The sequence below is a fragment of the Dreissena polymorpha genome, chromosome 3 (genome assembly GCF_020536995.1).
Source record: "Dreissena polymorpha isolate Duluth1 chromosome 3, UMN_Dpol_1.0, whole genome shotgun sequence".
NCBI lineage: Eukaryota > Metazoa > Mollusca > Bivalvia > Myida > Dreissenidae > Dreissena > Dreissena polymorpha.
Genome location: NC_068357.1, coordinates 24,971,456 through 24,995,793, shown reverse-complemented (window position 1 = coordinate 24,995,793; position 24,338 = coordinate 24,971,456). Strand labels below are relative to the sequence as shown.

The window sequence follows — 24,338 nt, the reverse complement described above, 5'->3', positions numbered from 1 at the left end:
TGTAACCAACATTAACATAATGGTTGCCCAAACCTTACTCTGTATATTGTTGAAACCAACATTAACAGAATAGTTGCACAAACCTTACTCTGAATATTGTTGAAACCAACATCAACAGAATGGTTGCCCAAACCTTGCTCTGAATATTGTTGAAACCAACATCAACAGAATGGTTGCCCAAACCTAACTGTATATTGTTGTAACAAACATTTATAGAATGGTTGCCTAAACCTTACTTTGAATATTGTTGAAACCAACATCAACAGAATGGTTGCCCAAACCTAACTGTAATATTGTTGAAACCAAAAATCAAAAGAATGGTTGCACAAACCTAACTGTACATTGTTGAAACCAACATCAACAGAATGGTTGCCAAAACCTTACTGTATATTGCTGAAACCAACATCACATACATGTAATGGTTGCCCAAACCTTACTGAATATTTTTGAAACCAACATTAACAGAATGGTTGCCCAAACCTAACTGTATATTGTTGAAACCAACATTAACAAAATGGTTGCCTAAACCTTACTCTGAATATTGTTGAAACCAACATCAACAGAATGGGTGCCCAAACCTAACTGTATATTGTTGAAACAAAACATGAAAAGAATGGTTGCCCAAACCTCACTGTTCATTGTTGAAACCAACATCAACCGAATAATTGCCCTAACCTTACTGTATATTGTTGAAACCAACATCAACATTCATGTAATGGTTGCCCAAACCTTACTGCATATTGTTGAAACCAACATTAACAGAATGGTTACCCAAACCTTACTCTGTATATTGTTAAAACCAACCTTAACAGAATGGTTGCCCAAACCTAACTATGTATCGATGAAACCAACATCAATAGAATGGTTGCCCTAACCTAACTCTTATGTTGTTTAAACCAACCTTAACACACATTCATTGGAATCACAGTCTCCATTTTACGCTGTAATGAATTATAAAACATTATTTCACTGATCATTTCATTGATCACTACTAGTTTTTTTTTAAATTCAAAATGTGCTTATGAATACACTATTTGGTATATTAATGTGACTGTAAAAGATACAAGCCAACTTAAAGGAACCTTTTCACAGATTTTGGCATGTATTGAAGTTTGTCATAAAATGTTGTAATTTTGATAAATGTAAAAATTGGAACTAAATAGCCCCAGAAAAGACAAGCAAACAATTAAAGAAAGACAAAATAAGGAATCCTCATCTGGGCTAGAACCACTGACCCATGGAGTAGAAATATAGCACATAAATCATTTGACCTTCATATAATGAGTTGTGTTATATAAGCAATCCTCGTAATGTACAAAAATATAACGATAACAACAGAACTCTCAAAATTATTCAACCGTTTTGCGTTTGTAATGCTTTATAATTTCAGGTTTTTAAATTGTCAAAAAATGCATATAATGGATATTTTAGAGCATGGTTAATGTTCAGTATTACTGTAAGCTCGCAAATATAATTTCAACATTTTTTTTTCAATTCAACAAAACGTGAAAAGGTCCCTTTAATGGGGAAGAAGTATAGTAACTGTAATTCACTATTAAAGAGCTTATTTTCCTATCGTGGATTAATAACATTATGCTTTTGTGAGAACTTTTTTGAGAGTGTAACAAGAAATAAAAGAAAAAAAGGCCTGTTCAATTGTTCAAGCTTTAATAAGAAACAACACATGAATAGCACTTGGTTTAGTATTGAGAACAGCAAACAACAATGCTAGAAACAAGAATTATAACAAAACACATACATGTATATTACAATATAAATTTAATAGAGATAAAATTGTGTCTACCAACAAGACTCAAATAGGAATCAATTAATTACAAAACTATTATAAACTTATCTGGGGTAAAAAAACAATTCAAACTACATGTATCAGATTTGATGGACAAGAACATGCTCAGGTCCGGACCGTCGGGTCATTTTACCATAAAATGAACATGCTAAAATGTGCACTAAAGTAAATGTTTAGGAAATAGCACAGACCTGTCAATATAGTGACGCCTCAGTCAGCCCACAAACCTGATCTGTGTTTATGGGCTGATTGGTTGGTAACTATATTGCGACCAAGCCTTCAATGGTCTTAACTATTTCTTGAGGGGCATGTGTTTTATTTTAATAAGCAATATATCAGACAATTCTTATTTTATTATATGTTTAAGATATAGATTTTCTAATTGAAAATTCAAATAAATTATTTCATGGTCTCCGCTTAATATGGATAAAGGCTGGAGTTAAAAGATGAGGTCAACTACTATTTTAACAGTTTAGAACAACAGACAGATTTTTAATAATGCCTTAAATAGAAAAGTCTAGAACGCCATAGAGTGTGAATATCGTAAACACCCAAGTCTTCATGATAATGCAAAGGTATACAGTATTATCATTCAGTTGTCAAGTCAGTAAACATTTCGAAGATCTGAAAAACATGAGAACATTGAAATGACTTCAGTTTACAAAGTGTGCAAATTATTTATGAAACTGATATACATTAGCAATGTCTTGAAGTTTTGTTTTCTGACTGACGGGGGGACCTGGATTACTTGTGCGCCAAAGAGATCTGTTTTCGGACTGGCTTTAAATGATGAGCAACAAACACAAAAACACCACTTCAAGCCAAGTGCAAAATTAATAATCTGTTAAATGTCTCACTAAATTGTACACAAATGTTACATATTTTAAAAATATGAAAAAAAAGGAAACAACAAATGAAAGTACATCATAAGATAAATGAAACTTATCATATAAAGTAAATAATTGCAAAAAAATAAAACACCAAAAGAGTTAACAAAACATACATATTTTTACAATAAATGGAAATATTTTTAATTTCTCAGCATTTTTTTCCCCGATTGCTTTTTTATCAACAATTTTTGTACATAAATGAACCTCTTTAATCTGTCCATAACTTGTCATGTGCACTCTTTGTTTTATATAAGCAACAGCACAAGATACATGGAAGTCTCTGAAACCAATAACTTATACAACAACTGTAACAGGAGACATAGGAAACTTCAACATTACTTCCAACTTATCTGAAGTATGAAACATTTGGATAGATTCTTTTCGAATCTCTGATTAAAAAGTATTCTAATCAACATTAAAACATTACAGGAGACAACTACATTACTTTTTTTTAATTACAAATCGTGGATTTCAATAATATAACTTGCATTGTTAAAAAACTGAGGTATGTGCAGTTTCTTGACTAGCTAAACCATGTGCATACCAAGACATGGTCAACAAGGCATTTGTCAATAGGGCACAGATTTTCCATATTTAATGTTTGTCTGAAAAATCAATTACTGACATTATTTTAACTATTCAATACTTATCATTTCTGCAGAAACAAAGATAATAAAGGCAAGGGTGGTTTTCACAAAACTCCTTGTGTATACATGTAGTTAAGGAAATTGTTAAAGTGTAAACTGCAAATTATCAAACCATTAACAACACAAGCTACAAACTTACCATGAACAACATTTATAACTCAACACGCATCATGTTCCAACAAACTTTGATACACCACTAAAGAATGTACTTAGTAAAAGTGAATTTATATAAAAACACAATGTAATATAATAAACTGTAAAACTATAAAACATAAATTACAAATAAATGCTCTACATTAATACTTTATTGAATTGAAAAAGAACATAATCAATACAAACAGGACCTCTTAACATCAACAATTTAGAAACAATCTAATAAAATAGGTTTTATTAACTCACAATTATCTTCTGACTTTGCTTGGTTATATGAACCTGTATGCCCATACAGTTCCTACATTCAGTTTTATTTAGTAACCTTATATCAATAAATTTAAGAGGTGTTAGAGACTTTAACAATAGACATTTGATATCATAAACAATTTTGGGCTGTTAACAAACAAATTCTAACATTTAACACCGTTTCATCTTTGACGTGGTCTTTAACTCTTCAAAACATGACCCCAGATGCCCTTGATAATATTTAGACTTGTAGTTCAACATAAAGCAAAAATGTGTTTGTACTGCAAGTTCTCAAAGCATAATTGTACCATATTTTATCTTCATATTATAATTGAGAACAGTACAATTGTATCACAGTTAAACTACCGGTATAAATGCTAATTCATAAGACAGTGCAAAAAACAACAACTACTGTATCACTAAGAATGCTTTCAATAATGATGCATAATTTGAATGCACTATACATTTTGCATGCATTTTTGGCAGACAGATCAAATGAATTTTGTGGTTACACAACAATAAACTGAGCCAATAGAATGAAACATAAATATGCCACAAAATGCAATATTCATGTACAGTACAGCTAACAAAATAACTGTAAAGAATATGGAAGCTTCACACAAAATACAAAATACTTATCGCATAGATGTATACAAACTATACATAGCCTTGTTAATAAGCTAATTAGCACATTTCTTCACAGATAGATAATCTCCCTTAGTTTACAACCAATCACACTGTACGCAATCTACTTTCAAAATGTGCAGTGTTTAACAATCACAAAATAATAACCAAACAAACCTACTCTAAGTATCTGAATACTAAATCTCATATGTCTTAACAGGCATAAGGATCACATAAAAATGAAACAAACCTTGCTTTCATCTTACTATCAATCACTGTGACTGATTAAAAATTTAGCATGTCCATGTAACATATCAATTATTTTATCTTGAAACAATCATGTATGTTAACAATCAAATAACATCAAAACAAGTCATACAATGTTACTAAAGTGATGAACTTGGTTATCTTAAACATTGGCCAAAGTTGTCACCCAAACTGTAAAACACATCATAACAGACCATACTTAATCTATAAGTTGACATAGTATGAAATGATTCAAATAATTATTCAAACGTCTGACCTCTAAAAGCAATTTGTGAAATTCTGGTAATTTCAGGATAACACAGTTCATCAGTTGCGGTATGTCTAAACATTCGATCATACAATTTAAAAGTGTAAGTACAAATTCTAAACATGTCAATCATACACTCAATTGCACAGCTTTGAAATAATTTATTTTTTTTAATTTTCATTTCATTGAAATAAAACAATTTAACATCAAAATGAAACTAATATGTCCTCATAAATAATCCAAAAACAAATATAATTTACAGAAATATCAGATCATTTAAGTTTTAGTTCATATCATTTAGATATCAAATAGAAAACAATATATACAAGCTCTTGTATTGTAGTTAAAAAGAAGATTAATTGTTCTATACTTGTCCCTGCAGTTCACCAATTCAAAATGATTGGTACTCATTTACAAAATGGCATGTTTTGCCTCAACAGAGCTTTTTAATGATCCGTGGAACTACTATGTGCCAAAACAGCAAACATAGAAACCGTAATGACAATCAGTAAATGTAGTTTGTCCATATATTAACACAAACTTGAAGAACAACAATAATTGTTTAAACTAATGTTCAAATATGCATCACTATCATAGCTCACTTATTTGGAAAATGGCATGTAGTGAAACAAAATATTAGTAAATCATTCTGCTCAAGTACAGAAATGGTCTAAAATAATACTGTATTACCCTGAAAATAGTCTTCCTTTGAAGCCTGGGCATTCTTATTACTTTAAAAATGCTTCAATTACTGTCTATAAACAAATAAGGTATATGTATACAGAGTGATGTACTTGGTGTTGATTTATTATTTTCTAAGATATCCAGAAAGCCGTCTTGGTAGCGCTTGTTTCTGAAAAATAAAAAGCAGATTCAACCTCAGAGACTTCAAAATAAAAGGACTGGTAACACTAAAAAGTTTAATTATTAAAATCAAGTATATAAAAAATGTTTATTATGCTAACAGTATTGTCAGAATTAAAAAAAACACACATTCAGAATCTGAATGTCACCTTGATCTGAAAGTCATGCATATACACTTACACACCAAAAGTCTGGTACATATCTGAAAGTGCTTTGCCAACAAATCTGGAAAAGTGTTTATTTAGAAAAAAATGTTAAGTACAAGGCCAATACCTTTGTAATAAATCAATGGAGTGAAACATAAATCAAACTTGATCTAAAGGTCATGTAGATAGACTCTCATAAAACAAGAGGCCCCAATGGGCCCTGCGTCGCTCACCTGAGAGACTAAGATGGAAAGAAACAAAGATTAAAACTCTTCAGCAAATATTTCAAATTACACTTCAACACCGTTATTTCGAAGTCGTCGGGACCGTTAAAAAAACTTCGGATTAATGATAATTCGAAATGAACATTTGACAGACAACTTCTTTGATTCTGTAATAATAAAACGTTGTGGAATTCGTTACACGCTACTATTAATAATTGTTTTACTTAAAAACGTAAACTAGTCAGATGGCAATAGATTTCTACTTGTAACAAACGAAGGAATAAAACGATTCTTGTTCTTCTTTTTATGTTTTCTCTAAGTACAGAACATATTAAATATAACGAATATCACACATTTTCAGACCATATTAAATAAAACAAATAGCACAAATTGTCATACATGTAAATACAGATGAATACATTTTCGAAAATGTATTAACATTTTTTGAAAATAAGACGCGATGTCTCTCTGAACACTGGACTTAGAAGCACTAAACTGGACGCGTGTAGCATATTCTCCAATGTGTCAAGGACATTGAAGCACTCACTTCCGCCCGTGTTTGCTCGCAGAAGGTAGAGTTTATATAAGATAAATTTCATTGGACCACATTTACTCAGACCTAACGTGACACGTTTATTTGTTTCTAAAGAATGCAAAACTACATAAATAGTAATTATCGGCTCTTGACGACATTATAAAATTAACGTCTACGCGCAGACGACAAAGGAGTAATTATCAGCTTTTGACGCGCCACGCCCAGACGACAAAGGTGTGAAATTTTGCTTAGCGTTTTGCAGCTTTGACTTCGGATTAAAGATTGATGATAAGGTGCGAATTATATTGTCGGGACCGACAGAACCACTTCGAATTAACGATATTTTCGGTTTAACGAAGTTCGGATTAACAATGAAATTTTACATTAAAGAAGAACCAAATTCGGGACCGGAAAAATACTTCGAAATAACGGTGACTTCGGATTATCGGTGTTCGAAATAACGGTGTTGAAGTGTATTGGTATGAAAAGACTGACTTTAAAAACAAGAGGGTCTGAAAGGCCCAAAGTCGCTCACCTGAGATTCAAAGTAACTGACCTGTTCTGTGCAGCCCAAGATGTCATTAGAACAAAATGTTCTTACCAACTTTCATGACTAGTGAACAACCTGGCAGCCATGTTTTTCAACAGACCAGAACCATTTTCATACACATCCAAGATATAATTTAAACAAACATACTGACAAAGTTTCATGAAGATTCATATGTTCATATAAGGAAAAATGCCCCGCCTACTGGTGGCCATGTTTTTCAAGCAACTGGAACCATTTTCAAACTTGTCCAAAATATCATTGGGACAAAACTTCTGACAAAGTTTCATGATGATCGTACAATAAATATGGCTTCTAGAGTGTTAACAAGGTTTAACTATAGCTATACAGTCCAACCTGCCCGAGCGACCGCCTGTTAATAGTGACCAACAGTCAATAACGACCATACCCATTTCCTCCCGAACGATTTCACTATATATTGAACCTGCGAATAAAGCCCACCTGTGAACAAAGACCAACGACCACCCTTTTACATTTATTTTGATAGCTTACAACGACCACTGCAATCATAAAATCAACGATTTTCGAAACTTTCAAAAAACAAAATGGCCGCCAGGACGCTGCGTAGTCACGTGATACACATCTTACCAGTGGACTCATCTGTCGCTATGGAGATATTGGCAAGTGACAGTTTATTGCACTTGATAGCAGTTGTTTGTTTAATAACACGCATTGCTAATTGGTAGTCGCCTGCTTCTTTTATGCATTTGACAGTTTGTCAAAAGTGTACAAATTTGCCTTTGTATTTAAGTGACTCGCGATTAATGTACTAATTGCCAAAAATATCAAAGACAAATTTGGGGCTTTCATAAACTCATTAAGGAAATTAACGGTTTCATATCATTAACGATGCCATTAAAGACAAACATTTCGATAGTCATTCTCTTCTTAAATTTCTCCGTAATAAGACGTTCATAGATTGCAAGTTCTTGACGTTGGAAGAATGCCTTAAGATCATTAGTTTGTTAGGTGAAGGACACAGTTGTAGACGAGTGGCTAGTGATCTTGGTGTAGAAAAAATCAAATTCAGAGCATTTTAAAGCGTAAACATGAGATTATGGACGAATTCGAGTGCTTATTGAGTTTTTTTGTTTCTACTGGTACGTTGAGTATCTGTCTGGAATCTTATTCTTGGATGTTTTCAGTCTTAAATAAATATCAGATGTCTTTTATTGTCCATTATTGTCAACGTTACTGGTTGTGTAGTAGTGATTCATGTATTTCATGTATAAATGTTTGCTATGTTGTGTGTATTTTGTACTTTGTTCTTTGTAGAATTACATGTACATGTATGTATACATGTATGTCAATAGTTATTTATACAGTATATGATAAATTTAATAAATAACAAGGTACAAAATTGTCACAAAACCAGGTTTTCATTGTGAAAAAATCTGATAAAGGGAGAAAAGTCAAACTGAACTTTTGAAATGAAAAAACAAAATTAACCCCCTTTGTAAGTTTGTTTTTTTTTAAATCTATTTTTAGTCGTGGCGACCTTGACATTGGAGATATTGACGTGATTCTTTCGTGCGACACACCGTCCCATGATGGTGAACAAATGTGCCAAATGATTTTAAAATCTCACAATGAATGACATAGTTATGGCCAGGACAAGCTCATTTATGGCCATTTTTTACCTTTAAACTCAAAGTGTGACCTTGACCTTGGAGATATTGACGTAATTATTTCGCGCGACACACCGTCCAATGATGGTGAACAAATGTGCCAAATGATTTTAAAATCTGACAATGAACGACATAGTTATGGCCCGGACAAGCTTGTTCCGCCTGCCCGCCAGCCAGCCCGCCAGCATTCGCCAATCTAATAACCAGTTTTTTCCTTCGGAAAACCTGGTTAATAAAAACATAAGGGAATAGAAATACAACATGTAATAAATATACAAATGTAAAACAAAACTGTGTTTTCAATCCTTTATTTCATTATACATGCATAAGTATTCAAACATTTAAACAATAGAGCACATACATAGATAAGGTATCTGTTGAAAAACTACAAGCATATTTTGCAAAGTTTCGATTGACCCAGCGAATAAAGACCACCTGTGAACAAAGACCACAATGACAAAATCCCTTGAGTGGTCTTTATTGACAGGTTGGACTGTATAAGGAACAAGGGCTGTTTGTAAAACATGCATGCCCCCCATATGGGCTGTCCATTGTAGTGGCAGCCATTGTGCAAATACGATTTTTGTCACTGTGACCTTGACCTTTGACCTAGTGACCTGAAAATCATTAGGGGTCATCTGCTGGTCACGATCAATGTACCTATGAAGTTTCATGTTCCTAGGCAAAAGCGTTCTTGAGTAATCATCCGAAAATCATTTTACTATTTCGGGTCACCGTGACCTTGACCTTTGACCTTGTGACCTCAAAATCAATAGGGGTCATCTGCAAGTCATGATCAATCTACCTATGAAGTTTCATGATCCTAGGCGTATGCGTTCTTGAGTTATCATCCGAAAACCATTTTACTATTTCGGGTCGCCGTGACCTTGACCTTTGACCTAGTGACCTCAAAATCAATAAGGGTCATCTGCGAGTCATGATCAATCTACCCATGAAGTTTCATGATCCTAGGCGTATGCGTTATTGAGTTATCATCCGGAAACCATTTTACTATTTCGGGTCACCGTGACCTTGACCTTTGACCTAGTGACCTCAAAATCAATAGGGGTCATCTGCAAGTCATGATCAATCTACCCATGAAGTTTCATGATCCTAGGCGTATGCGTTCTTGAGTTATCATTCAAAAACCATTTTACTATTTCTGGTCACGGTGACCTTGACCTTCGACCTAGTGACCTCAAAATCAATAGGGGTCATCTGCGAGTCATGATCAATGTACCTATGAAGTTTCATGATCCTAGGCCCAAGCGTTCTTGAGTTATCGTCTGACAACCACCTGGTGGACGGACCGACAGACCGACAGACCGACATGAGCAAAGCAATATACCCCCTCTTCTTCGAAGGGGGGCATAAAAATGCCACCCCCCTTGGCGGCCATGTTTTTCCACCAACCGGAACCATTTTCGAACTCATCCAAGATATCATTGGGACAAATCATCTGACCAAGTTTCATGATGATCCAACAATGAATGTGGCCTCTAGAGTGTTAACAAGGTTTTACTAAAGCATGATATATAGCCATATTAGGAAAAATACCCCGCCCCCTGGTGGCCATATTTTTTAAGCAACCAAAATCATTTTCAAACTCATCCAAGATATCATTAGGACAAATTATCTGACCAAGTTTCATGAAGATCGGAAAATAATTGTGGCTTCTAGAGTGTTAACAAGATTTTATCATAGCAATATATAGCCATATATAAGGAAAAATGCCCCGCCCCTTGGCAACCATGTTTTTCAAGCAAAGGTAACCAATTTTGAACTCATCTAAGATATCAATGAGACCAATCTTCTGACCAAATTTCATGAAGATTGGACAATAAATGTGGCTTCTAGAGTGTTCACAAGGTTTTACTATAGCCATATAAGGAAAAATGCCCCGCCCCTTGGCAGCCATGTTTTTCAAGCAAACGTAGCCATTTTCAAATTCATCCAAGATATCATACAGACCAATTTTCTGACCAAATTTCATGATGATTGGGCAAAAATTGTGACTTCTAGAGTGTTCACAAGGTTTCTCAATAGCCATATAAGGAATACTGCCCGCCCCCTGGCGGCCATGTTTTTCAACGGTCCGGAACCATTTTTTAACTCAACCAACATATCATTCAGACAAACATTTAGACTACGTTACATGAAGATTGGACATCAAATGTGACCTGTACAGTGTTCACAAAGTTTTTCTTTTTTTTGACCTAGTTTTTGACCCAGCATGACTCAGTTTCGAACTCAGTTGAGGTATCAATGGGACAAATGTTCTGACCAAATTTCATGAAGATCAGACAATAAATGTGGCCTCTAGAGTGTTCACAAGGCAAATTGTTGACGACATACGACGGACAAAAGGCGATCACAAAAGCTCACTTTGTGCTCAGGTGAGCTAATAAGGTGTTCCAAAGTATTCACAATAGGCATATATAGAAAATTACCCCACCCACCCTGGCGGCCATGTTTTTAATACCCAGTTTTTTTAAAAATATATATATATAAGGAAAATGCTTCTTACATACATATAGAGAAAACTGCCCCATCCCCTGGCAGCCATGTCTTTCTACTGATCACGACCATTTTCAAACTCATCCAACATATCAATAAAACCAATGTTTTGACCAAGTTTCATGATGATTGGCCAAAAACTGTGACTTTGAGAGTGATCACAAGCTTTATTAGTATATAAATTTAAGGAAAATGACCTCCCCCCCTGGCTTTCATGTTACTAGATGGATCAAAACCACTTTTGAACTCAACCGTCGTATCCAGGAAAAAATCTTCTGACCAAATGTCATGAAGATTGGGCAAAAAATGTGTATTCTAGACTGTTCACATGTTTTCTTATATACATATAGAGAAAACTGCCCAACACCTTGGGGGCCATGTTTTTTTCACAGATCACAACTATTCTTACACTCAACCAATATATTAATAAAACCAATATTTTGACAGAGTTTCATGATGATTGGACAAAAAATGTGACTTCTAGAGTGTTCACAAGCTTTTTTTATTATATAAATATAAAGAGAAAGACCCCCCCTCCTGGCAGCCATGTTTTTTTACCGATTCGAACCATTTTCGAACTCAACAGTCATATCCAGGAAACAAATGTTCTGACCAAATTTCATGATGATTGGGCAAAAATTGTGACTTCTAGAGTGTTCACAAGGTTTCCCAATAGCCATATAAGGAATACTGCCCGCCCCCTGGCGGCCATGTTTTTCAACGGTCCGGAACCATTTTTTAACTCAACCAACATATCATTTAGACAAACATTTAGACTACGTTACATGAAGATTGGACATCAAATGTGACCTCTACAGTGTTCACAAAGTTTTTCTTTTTTTTGACCTAGTTTTTGACCCAGCATGACTCAGTTTCGAACTCAGTTGAGGTATCAATGGGACAAATGTTCTGACCAAATTTCATGAAGATCAGACAATAAATGTGGCCTCTAGAGTGTTCACAAGGCAAAATGTTGACGACATACGACGGACAAAAGGCGATCACAAAAGCTCACTTTGTGCTCAGGTGAGCTAATAAGGTGTTCCAAAGTATTCACAATAGGCCTATATAGAAAATTACCCCACCCACCCTGGCGGCCATGTTTTTAATACCCAGTTTTTTTAAAATATATATATCTAAGGAAAATGCTTCTTACATACATATAGAGAAAACTGCCCCATCCCCTGGCAGCCATGTCTTTCTACTGATCACGACCATTTTCAAACTCATCCAACATATCAATAAAACCAATGTTTTGACCAAGTTTCATGATGATTGGCCAAAAACTGTGACTTTGAGAGTGATCACAAGCTTTATTAGTATATAAATTTAAGGAAAATGACCTCCCCCCCTGGCTTTCATGTTACTAGATGGATCAAAACCACTTTTGAACTCAACCGTCGTATCCAGGAAAAAATCTTCTGACCAAATGTCATGAAGATTGGGCAAAAAATGTGTATTCTAGACTGTTCACATGTTTTCTTATATACATATAGAGAAAACTGCCCAACACCTTGGGGGCCATGTTTTTTCACTGATCACAACTATTTTCACACTCAACCAATATATTAATAAAACCAATATTTTGACCAAGTTTCATGATGATTGGACAAAAAATGTGACTTCTAGAGTGTTCACAAGCTTTTTTTACTATATAAATATAAGGAAAAAGACCCCCCCTCCTGGCAGCCATGTTTTTTTACCGATTCGAACCATTTTCGAACTCAACAGTCATATCCAGGAAACAAATGTTCTGACCAAATTTCCTGAAGATTGGGCAAAAAATGTGTCTTCTAGACTTTGCACATGTTTTCACTATATACATATAGAGAAAAGTGCCCTGACCCCTGGTGTCCATGATTTTTCACTGATCATGACCATTTTCGAACTCGTGTGAGATATCTATAAAATCGATGTTTAAACAAAATTTCATGATGATTAGGCAAAAAATGTGACTTCTAAAGTGTTCACAAGCTTTTTACTATATAAACATAAGAAAAAAGACCCCTACCCTGGCTGCCATGTTTTTTTTACCAATCCAAACCATTTTCAAACTCAACCGACTTATCCAGGAAACAAATGTTCTGACCAAATTTCATAAAGAATTGACCAAAAATGTGACTTTTAGAGTGTTCACATGTTTTCACTATATACATACAGAGAAAACTGCCCCTCCCCCCCTGGCGGCCATGTTTTTTCACCGATCTGAACCATTTTCGAACTCATCCGAGATATCAATAAAACCAATGTTTTGACCAAGTTTCATGATGATTGGGCAAAAATTGTGACTTCTAGAGTGTTCACAAGGTTTCTCTTTAGCTATATAACAAATACTGCCCCGCCCCCTGGCGGCCATGGTTTTCAATGGACCGAAACCATTTTTGAAATCAACCAACATATCATTAAGACAAATATTTTGACAAAGTTACATGAAGATTGGGCATCAAATGTGACTTCTACAGTGTTCACAAGGTTTTTATTTTTTTGACCTAGTGACCTAGTTTTTGACCCAGCATGACCCACTTTCGAACTCGGTCGAGGTATCATTAGGACAAATGTTCTGACCAAGTTTCATGAAGATCGGACAATAAATGTGGCCTCTAGAGTGTTCATAAGGCAAATGTTGACGATGGACAAAAGGCGATCACAAAAGCTCACCATGAGCACGTTGTGCTCAGGTGAGCTAAAAAGGTCAGAATCTGAAAGTGTTTCGGAAATTCCAGAAAAGTATTACCGTATTTTTAAGACAAGAGGGCCATCATAAGAGGGCCATGATGGCCCTGAATCGCTCACCTGACTAACCTTGCTACATCAACTTAAATTCTATCAGACCCATCTACAATCCCAAGAAAGATTTCATTAATTAATACATTCTGACAAAATGTCATTAAGACGTGATGAAAACTGTAACCTCTTTCATCTACACAAGGTTTTACTAGAATTGGCCGGGTGACATAATTTTTGACCCAAGATGACCCACATACGATCCAAAATCAGATATTATCAAGATAAACATTTTGACCATACTTCATTAAGATCAGATGAAAACTATGACCTCTATTGTCTACTAACTGACTAATGGGATTGTTTACCCTCGGGACTTCGGTTATAAACCATTGCCCGAGCACACTGCTTAACATAGAACTCTGCATAAAAAAGCCGAAAACGACTATAAAATGGACAGCCCGATTTTACTGGGTTGTACCATTGATATAAAAAGAAAACTTTGCAGTGTTGGTGCGGTGCCTTAATAAAAATCTATTAGTTTAAAAATATCTAACCTTTATAAGAAGCGTTAAAAAGACGCAGTACTTTACAATGCCTAACGCTGTTAAAAAGCGACGTTTTTATTGGTTGATGCACTTATAAAACGATGTCGCTGATTGGCCGAAAATTCTTATTAAGGATTGCAAGTAGGTCAATCCGTTTATAAATAGATTTTCCCACGGCTGACGTTGTACTTTAAGAAAAAGTAAACAATAATAGTTTATATGCAAAAATATAAATGAAAGAAAAGCAGATAAATCCAAAAGAACTTGGACTTGTTTTATAATTATAAATTACTATGTTTATGTTATGTTACTGTGCTTATTATTAATTATTATCATTAATATGATGTTGTTATTGTATGTTATTGTTTGTTTTGTTTTTTTAAGGAGGAGAGAGAGAAAGAATAGCCCAATTTTTATAAGTAAAGATGGTGAAAAAAACACATACTGTTGTATGTGGCATCATCATTACCAGACCCACTGTTCAGTATATACTGCAATGGGTTTGTTGGAGTCTTTAGACTTTGTGATCTGTGTTTTAAATGTTAGAGTTCAAATAGAACTATTTTAATATAAGTCTTATAGAAAAAGGGATACACAGATGTGTAATATGTTTGAGTAATACAATAATAATACTTGAGGGTTTTCCAGATCACAAAGTGGTTGAACATTGCCACAATATGTTTACATACATAGTCAAGTACCATTTTTATGTGTATATTAAAGTTTAAACTAAATGCCACACAACAAGATCTAATCATTGGTGAGATATGTTTATATCTATGAACATTAATTAATAGGGATGCCAGAGCCTGATTTAACAGATCTCAAATGTAAAGTGTAGTTGCATGTGTAAATGCAATTATATGAAAAGGAAAGGAAAAAAGACAATATATGATAACACATAGGGAGTATAACTCTCAATTATATATTAATGTTGCAATTGAGTATTGAGTTGTTAAAAAAATAATGAGTACAAGTTTATGTATGTGGCTCAATGTTGAACACTTGCAGACAGGGAATATAGCCGTAATGCTGCAACATAAGACCCTGTCTGTATGGAACTTAAGGAGGATTGGGCTATGAAGAAGAGAGGTCCCCCCAGAGTGGCATTAAAACAATATTTAAAAGTGGGTTTAGTAAAAAACCCTTATATGTTAAGGACAATAACTTACGTGTCTCCAAACGGTCACCTTCATAGGGCCACATAAAAATTAAGGGTAAGACAATGTGCTTTACAGTTAAAAATGAGACAAAAACAGCTAAATTTGTACAAAAGGTACATTATTTACAATATGTACAGAACTATATGCATTTATATATTTAAAATACATGTTGCCACCCTGGAGGGATAGAAGGAGAGATTTTTGGAAGTGTAGGCCGATGTGGGTGGGGGAAAAGAAGAGCCAGCAGAGGTGGTGTCACTCAGTTGTACTAAGGGAGGTAATTGTGGTGATGGAGTCTACAATGGTTGTTTCCCCTGGACCAGAGGGAGTGCACGGTAAATGAAAAATAGTTTGTATAGTATTGAAGGAAAATTGATAATGGTAAGATGTAAAATGGTAAAAAGACCAAATATTACCTAGATGCATTAAAATAAACCTAAAACGCTCTAATCTAACCAATATTATTAATATATTGGTGAAAACAATGGAGGACATAATACTAAAGTACCTTGTATGGTATGCAAAATGACAATTAAACAGAAAAACCGAGGCAATTTGCTATATAAAATAGCAATTTAATATAAAAATAAGGTTGTTTGCTATATAAGTAGCAATTTTAACATGTATTAATGCAATACAAAGTAAACTGGTTGCTATGGTGTAGGAATAGCAATATTGAGATGAAAATAAAGGCAATTTGCTATATAAAATAGCAGTTTTCACAAAAATAAGGAAATTGCTACACAAAATAGCAGTTATAACAATATTAAGTGTACTCCAAGGAACAAAATTAGCAGTTTCAACAAAGTCGACAATACTTTGTCCTGGATAGGGCTAAATAGGTGTTTATCATGGTATAAGGCCCTGTACCGTGCACTCCAGTCCGACATGGTTCTTCGAGTTTGAAGGGGAAAGGGTGGGGTGTCAAAGAGGAAGGGAGGGGGTGCAATGCAGCCAACAATCCCAGGTTACTGGACAGCCTTGTCCTTTCTTGTAGTAAGAAATGCCATAAAATATGATTATATTAAAAAACTGAAAAATATCAATGGTGGACTTACGTCATACTCTCATAAAAAATGTATTAAAATAAAGAAGACCAGGTCAATGCCATTGGCCTGATTTAGAAAGGGCGGGGTAGAACAATAATCCCATTAAAAGCTAAAATAAAGGTTGTGTAAAAGCGACACAAATCCAACACAATTATTAGATTACATCAGGTTTGTGCCGAGATTACACATTTTAAAAGAAAACAGTCACAAGACTGTATAATTAGGTGGGTGTTGGCTGCTCTCCCTCCCCCAATGACCTAGATTTTGTCAGTTATTTGACAATCTAGTAAGTATTTGGCAAGGGCAGAGAAGACCGGGCCCCTAGCAGCTCCCTTTGGGTCTAGCACGTTGGAAAGGTTAAAAACTAGTCCATGGGAGTGCAATGCAGCTTCGAGGTTGTCCCTTTGCGCCTTATGGTTAGGACAGTGCAGCAGCATGTGGGGCGCAGTGAGAGGTTCCTGGCACCTAGGACATGCAGGGTCTATACCGAGGACATACTTTCCTGCGCCACCGGGTAATAATGTAGTTCCCATCCTCAGGCGCGTGATGGCTCTGTCAAGCACAATGCTTGCTGAGTATCTGTCAGGCGGCCTGAGGGTTTTCGCAGGTCTGGTAAAAGTATGTCGACGGGAAGACAAATTGTCGGTCCGGAGATTCCACTCGCCCAAAACAAATTTCTTTGTCAGGGAGTAGATCTCAGAAGGTGCCAGGGGTTCCCCAACATCTACAGCCCCCCTCAAGAGGCCCTCTTTGGCCCCCCTGTCGGCCTGCTCATTCCCACTGATGTTGACATGTGCTGGACACCATACTAATGTGACCTTTAAAGATTTATCTAGGCACTGTTGATGAAGTTCCAAAATGCTAGCTAAAATATCAGGCCTAGATCTGCTATTTCTGTTTTTTATGGACTCAAGAGATGACATTGAGTCTGATAAAATAGCAGTTTTAGTAGGTTTATTGACCAATATCCAGCACAGAGAGAATTTAATTGCCAAAAGTTCTGCAGTAAAAATAGAGAGATTGTTGCTAAGCCTGTGCGTTTTACTAATGTTTTTTGAAGGAATTACAAAAGAGTTGGCTACCAAACCAGAGTTAGGGAATTTTGAGCCGTCAGTGTAGAATTTTAGATGCTCAGCATACATATTATCTATAAGAGAGAGAGAGCTTCTGACTTGATGAGTTGTGGCAAGTCAGTTTTCGTTATATTATTAGAGAGTGATAGGTCAACATCAATGGGTCCAAGCGTCCAGGGGGGGGCCTTGGAGGGCCTCAGGTCTGCTACATGTACCTTGTCGAGACCGGCATCCTCAACCAGGGTCCTAATACTCGCACCAACAGGTAGGGCGACATGCTTACGCTTAATTATTTTCCCCTTGATGAAGGTGCCAGTCCCGACAAGTTTGTTAACGGGGTTTGAACCATGCCGAGACTTAGCCCTGGCCCAGAAATTGAGGGACTGTTGTTTTCTATGCAAGTAAAGAGGTAACACACCGGCCTCCTCCTCTAGCAGTGCACCCGGTGTACAGTTTAGGGCTCTCAGAGCTATCCTTAGGGCTTTGTGTTGAATGGCATCAACCATTTTTAGGGCATTTGGCTTTGCACATGCATAGATTTGGGCTCCATAATCTAGCTTTGGACGTATAAGGGACTTGTAGAGTGTTAAGAGGCTATTTTTATCTGATCCGAAACCTGTGCCTCTTAACATTCTCATTAAATTTAGGTCCCTTGTCTCTATTGTCTACACAAGGTTTTTCTATTATTTGACCTAGTGACCTAGTTTTTGACCTAGTGACCTAGTTTTTGACCTCAGACCAAAATACAATCCCAACCCAGATTTCATCAAGATAAACATTCTGACCAAATTTCATAAAGATTGGATGAAAACTGCGACCTCTCTTGTCTACACAAGGTTTTTCTATTATTTGACCTAGTGACCTAGTTTTTAACCCAAGGTGACCCAAATACAATCCCAACCCTGATTTCATCAAGATAAACATTCTGACCAAATTTCATAAAGGTTGGATGAAAACTGCGACCTCTATTGTCTACACAAGGTTTTTCTATTATTTGACCTAGTGACCTAGTTTTTGACCCCAGATGACCCAAATACAATCCCAACCCAGATTTCATCAAGATAAACATTCTAACCAAATTTCATAAAGATTGGTTGAAAACTGTGACCTCTACTGTCTACACAAAAAATTGTTGACGGATTTTCTATTATTTGACCTAGTGACCTACTTTTTTGTTCCCGATTGACCCAAATACAATCCCAACCCAGATTTCATCAAGATTAACATTCTGACCAAATTTCATAAAGATTGGATGAAAACTGCGACCTCTATTGTCTACACAAGGTTTTTCTATTATTTGACCTAGTGACCTATTTTTTGACCTAGTGACCTAGTTTTTTACCCCAGACCCAAATACAATCCCAACCCAGATTTCATCAAGATAAACATTCTGACCAAATTTCATAAAGATTGGATGACAACTGCGACCTCTATTGTCTACACAAACAAATTGTTGACGGACGCACGCACACACGCACGCACAACCGACGCGGGACATCACACGGTCACATAAGCTCACCATGTCATTTGACAGGTGAGCTAAAAAAAGTCTGAGGCCTGTTTGTCAAAAATCAATTGACCGGAACAAAATTCAAGTTTGATCTGGAAATCTTGTAAAAAAGACTTACACACCAAAAATAAGATAAATATCTGCAAGTATGTAGCAATAAAGTTTTGAAACTGGTATTTTAGATAAGATGTGTAATTCCAAGGCCCAAAACTTCACCAAACATAAATAACCTGAAACAAAACTCAAACTTGATCTGCAACTCATGCAGGTTACCTCACCATAAATCAGGTTAATAAGTAATATTTAGGGAAAAAAACTTTAAAGTATTATTTTAAAGATAATTCTTTCATCCAAGGCCTGTAATTTTGTAAAAATATCAATGGGCTGGAATGAAACTCACCATAAATCTGTAAGTTATGTACATGGACTCACAAAGCAAAAATGAGGTAAATATCGGCAGTTATTGCACAAACCATTTTAAAGTCCAAGGCCCATAAACCTTCCAAAAAGAACCAGAATGAAACTCAAACTCCATCTGTTACTCATGCAGATAGACTCAAACAAACAAGAGGGCATGAAAGGCCCAAAGTCGCTCACCTGAGATAACAAGAAATTATTGGGACAAATCTTCTGACCAAGTTTCACCAAGATAGGACAGTAAATGTGGCCTTTTAATAGAGTGTTAACAAGATTTTATAATAGCCATATAAGGAAAAATGCCCTGCCCCTTGGAAGCCATTTTTTTCAAGCAAACATAATTATTTTTGACTCATCCAAGTTATCATTGAGACCAATCTTCTGACTTAATTTCATGAAGATTGGACAATAATTGTGGCCTCTAGAGTGTTAACAAGGTTTTACTATAGCCATATATAGCCATATAAGGAAAAATGCCCCGCCCCTGGTGGCCATGTCTTTAAAGCAACCAAAACCATTTTCGAACTCATTCAAGATATCATACAGACCAATCTTCTGACCAAATTTCATGAAGATTGGACAATAAATGTGGCCTCTAGAGTTTTAACCAGGTTTTACTAAAGCCATATAAGGAAAATTAAGCCTGCCCCCGTGGTGGCCATGTATTTCAACCAACCGGCATCATTTTTTAACTAGTCCAAGATATTATTGGGATGAATCTTCTGACCAAGTTTCATGAAGATCTGACAATAAATGTGGCCTCTAGAATGTTAACAAGATTTTTCTTTAGCCCTATATAGCCATATAAGGAAAAATGCCCTGCCCCTTGGCAGCCATGTTTTTCAAGCAAAAGTAACCATTTTCAAATTCATCCAAGATATCATACAGACCAATTTTCTGACAAAATTTCATGAAGATTGGACAATAAATGTGGCCTCTAGAGTTTTAACCAGGTTTTACTATAGCCATATTAGGAAAAATGCCCCGCCCCCTGGCAGCCATGTTTTTCAACCAACCGGCATCATTTTTGAACTCGTCCAAGATATTATTGGGATGAATCTTCTGACCAAGTTTCATGAAGATTGGACAATAAATGTGGCCTCTAGAGTGTTAACAAGATTTTACTATAGCGATATACACTGTATAGCCATATAAGGAAAAATGCCCCGCCCCTTGGCAGCCATGTTTTTCAAGCAAAGGTTACCATTTTTGAACTCATCCAAGATATCAGTGGGATGAATCTTCTGAGCAAGTTTCATGAAGATCGGAAAATAAATGTGGCCTCTAGAGTGTTAACAAGGTTTAACTATAGCCATTTAAGGAAAAATGCCCCGCCACCTGGTGGCCATGTTTTTCAACCAACGGGCATCATTTTCCAACTCTTCCAAGATATTATTGGGATGAATCTTCTGACCAAGTTTTATGAAGATCAAACAATAAATGTGACCTCTAGAGTGTTTACAAGATTTTACTATAGCCTTATAAAGCCATATAAGGAAAAATGCCCCGCCACTTGGCAGCTATGTTTTTCGAGCAAAGGTAACCATTTTCGAACTTATCTAAGATATCATTGAAACCAATCTTCTGACCAAATTTCATGAAGATTGGACAATAAATGTGGCCTCTAGAGAGTTAACAAGGCAAATGTTGACGCCGCACAACGGACAACGGACAAAAAGCGATCACAAAAGCTCACCATGAGCACAACGTGCTAATGGTGAGCTAAAAATCAGGTAAAAATCTCTGCTTTATGCCACCAAACTTTGGGGGGCATACAAATCATGTCAACCATTGAAATTATTATTTTATTTATATATGCATCAAAACATATGGAAACAATAATATTAAAGGTGCAAACAGACAGATTGAACCAGGAAAACACATCCATACATGACAAAAATACATTTAATGAAGTTGTGTAAATACCAAAGCAAAAATCAGTGAAGTTTTACATAAAACAAAGCTTGATATGCAAATTCTGAAATCAGTAAACACGGCAAAGTAGTCTAAACCATGTAAATGTTTTTAAACAAGAGCTGTATTTGTGCACACAATGCCCCATCGCGCTTTGAAGTCCAACAGTCCAACTGCAGCTGTTTTAGCGAAAACAAGGCCCATAACTTAACCAACAAGAGATGTGTTCGTCAGAAACATAATGCCCCCTACTGCGCCCCTTTGAAATAAAAATTCTTTTTATCATTTGGCAGGTATAGAAAAAAGCTGATTAATATCCTTGGATTTTGTCCAATCCAACCGGGGGGGGGGGGGGGGGGGGGGGGGGGGGGTGGGGGGGAGGTCTGAAGACAGTCAAAAATGACCAAGTCAGACATCACTGACAACCAAGGCCTGTGGTTTATCAAAGAGATCATAGCCAGAGTTCATCATGTATCTATGGACATAAGTCCACAGGTATGTAATAAACCCTATCATTTACAACTTAGTGCAGGAAAGAAATGATAATTATATCATTTTTTATTTTTTTTAATCAATCATTTGAGTTATAAATAATCAAAATAAAAAATCTGTTCAGTAACTGTGAAAAGAACTTAAATTCTTGGTAAGGAAATATATAATATGAGATTTATAATTATATAAATTACTTCCCTTGAAAATAATTGTCTCTAACAAATCTCTTTTTTAAGTAGCAAATAATTAAAAGTCACTACCGTAGATTCACCACTCAAAATGTGCACCTCCATGAGATACACATGCATGCCAAATATCAAGTTGCTATGCTCAATATTGAATAATTATCTCCCTTTAAAGCTTATTACTTCCCTTGGATTTGTATTTTTGACCTTAGACCTTGAAGGATGACCTTGACCTTTTACCACGATGTGTTTGTCAGAAACACAAAGCCGCGTACTGCTGCGCTTTGATTTATTTAACAAAACTATATAATTTGGCAGATCAGATAATTATGTACATTTAAAGCTTTTTACTTCCCTTGGATTTCTTTTTTCAACCCCGTGACCTAGTTTTTGACCCGGAATGACCCATATTCAAACTTGACCTAGATATTGTCATGATGCAACTTCTGACTAAGTTTTGTAAAGATCCGATGAAAACTATTTGAATTAGAGAACGGACACGAAAAGTGTGACAGACTGACAGACCAGACGGACAGTGCAAAAACTATATACCCTCTTTTCTTCGAAAGGGGGCAAAAAATAAATGGACCAAAACGAAACTCACACTTCATCTGTAAGTCATTTTGGTAGACTCACATACCAACAAGGGCTGTTTGTAAAACATGCATGCCCCCCATATGGGCTCTCCATTGTTGTGACAGCCATTGTGTGAATATGTTTTTTGTCACTGTATGTCAATGACCTGTGAAGTGTATCCAATTAATAGTGCAAAAACCAATCAGGACCTATACTAATTAATTATATCCATTATATGATTTAGTCTTTGATTTTTTGGATTCCTTTCACACATTTTGACTTATTTGACAATATGTGAAACGTGCACACAATTTGTAATGTTTTATTTATTAATGGTAATGAAACATGTTATTTATAGCAGTTAACTCCCCTAGTCAATGACCACCATAGATAGCAATGCAATCTGATTAAAAATAGCCAAAGCTAGTGTTGTGTATTGGGCAAATGTATACAAGTGCAACTTGACCACATGACCAGTATCATGTGTTTACCACACACAGAAGTCAGTTATGTAATAGACCATTAATTCTGCTCCCAACTTTGGCCACTTGCCAAGATACTGACCAGTATCAGATGGGGTTGTGAAGCTGTGTAAACAGTGAACACCAGTCCATGTTATACTGGCCTACCACTTGTACTAGTTGATTTGGAGTTAATACAGTAATGCATGTACAAATGAGACACTAAGCTCAAAAGTTAATTATATGTGCCTCTGAAAACTAACCAGAGGAGTGGGTTGAAATTTACAATCTTTACTTGGCATTTGAGGAAATCTGAACTCTCAGGGTTTGGATAGAACATCCCCAAATTAACTTTTCTTTACACTGTTGTTATTTTTGTTCAATACACAAATATTAACCTAACTTTACAAATCCTGTACAGTAAAGGAAACTAAATCTAAGTTGATATTTTAATATGCTTGATCCTATTTATGTATTAACATTGTTTTATACATACAAACTGTGTTGCTGTTTTTCAATTAACAAGCAGATTAAAAATTAATTATATTTTTATGTATTATTTGAATTGACAAAATTAAATGCAAGTTGTGTAGCAAGAATTACATGTTTGATTTATTGTCAGTGAATCGTGACATTTTCTCAATGTTTCAGACCACCAGTTTGTCAAAGCTATCAACCGCTTGGATGGTCAAGCTAAATAGAATTGACCCAGCAAATCACAACTGTCCTGTTGCCATATAATATTACATATCATATTACATTGGTTTTTTAAATGTTGAATTCTCGCGTCATTTCCATAAACATAGTATTTACTGGCACAGAAACAAAGGCTTATACATCATTATGAATGAACATGTGTCAAA

The 24,338-nt window shown here is 35.5% G+C and overlaps 1 protein-coding gene across 4 annotated transcripts in view; it reads right to left on the bottom strand.

Moving 5' to 3' along the window:
- Positions 1-1,651: 1,651 nt before the first annotated feature.
- LOC127873326 (patatin-like phospholipase domain-containing protein 7) overlaps positions 1,652-24,338 on the bottom strand; it is a 97,460-nt gene continuing 74,773 nt past the window's right edge. For all 4 annotated transcript variants that reach the window (XM_052417154.1, XM_052417153.1, XM_052417151.1 and 1 more), the window contains one exon: positions 1,652-5,734. Coding sequence is in view for 2 of the 4 variants with exons in the window: in XM_052417151.1 (XP_052273111.1) it covers positions 5,690-5,734 (45 nt within the window). In the remaining 2 variants the exon portion in view is untranslated. The remainder of the gene's footprint in view (positions 5,735-24,338) is intronic.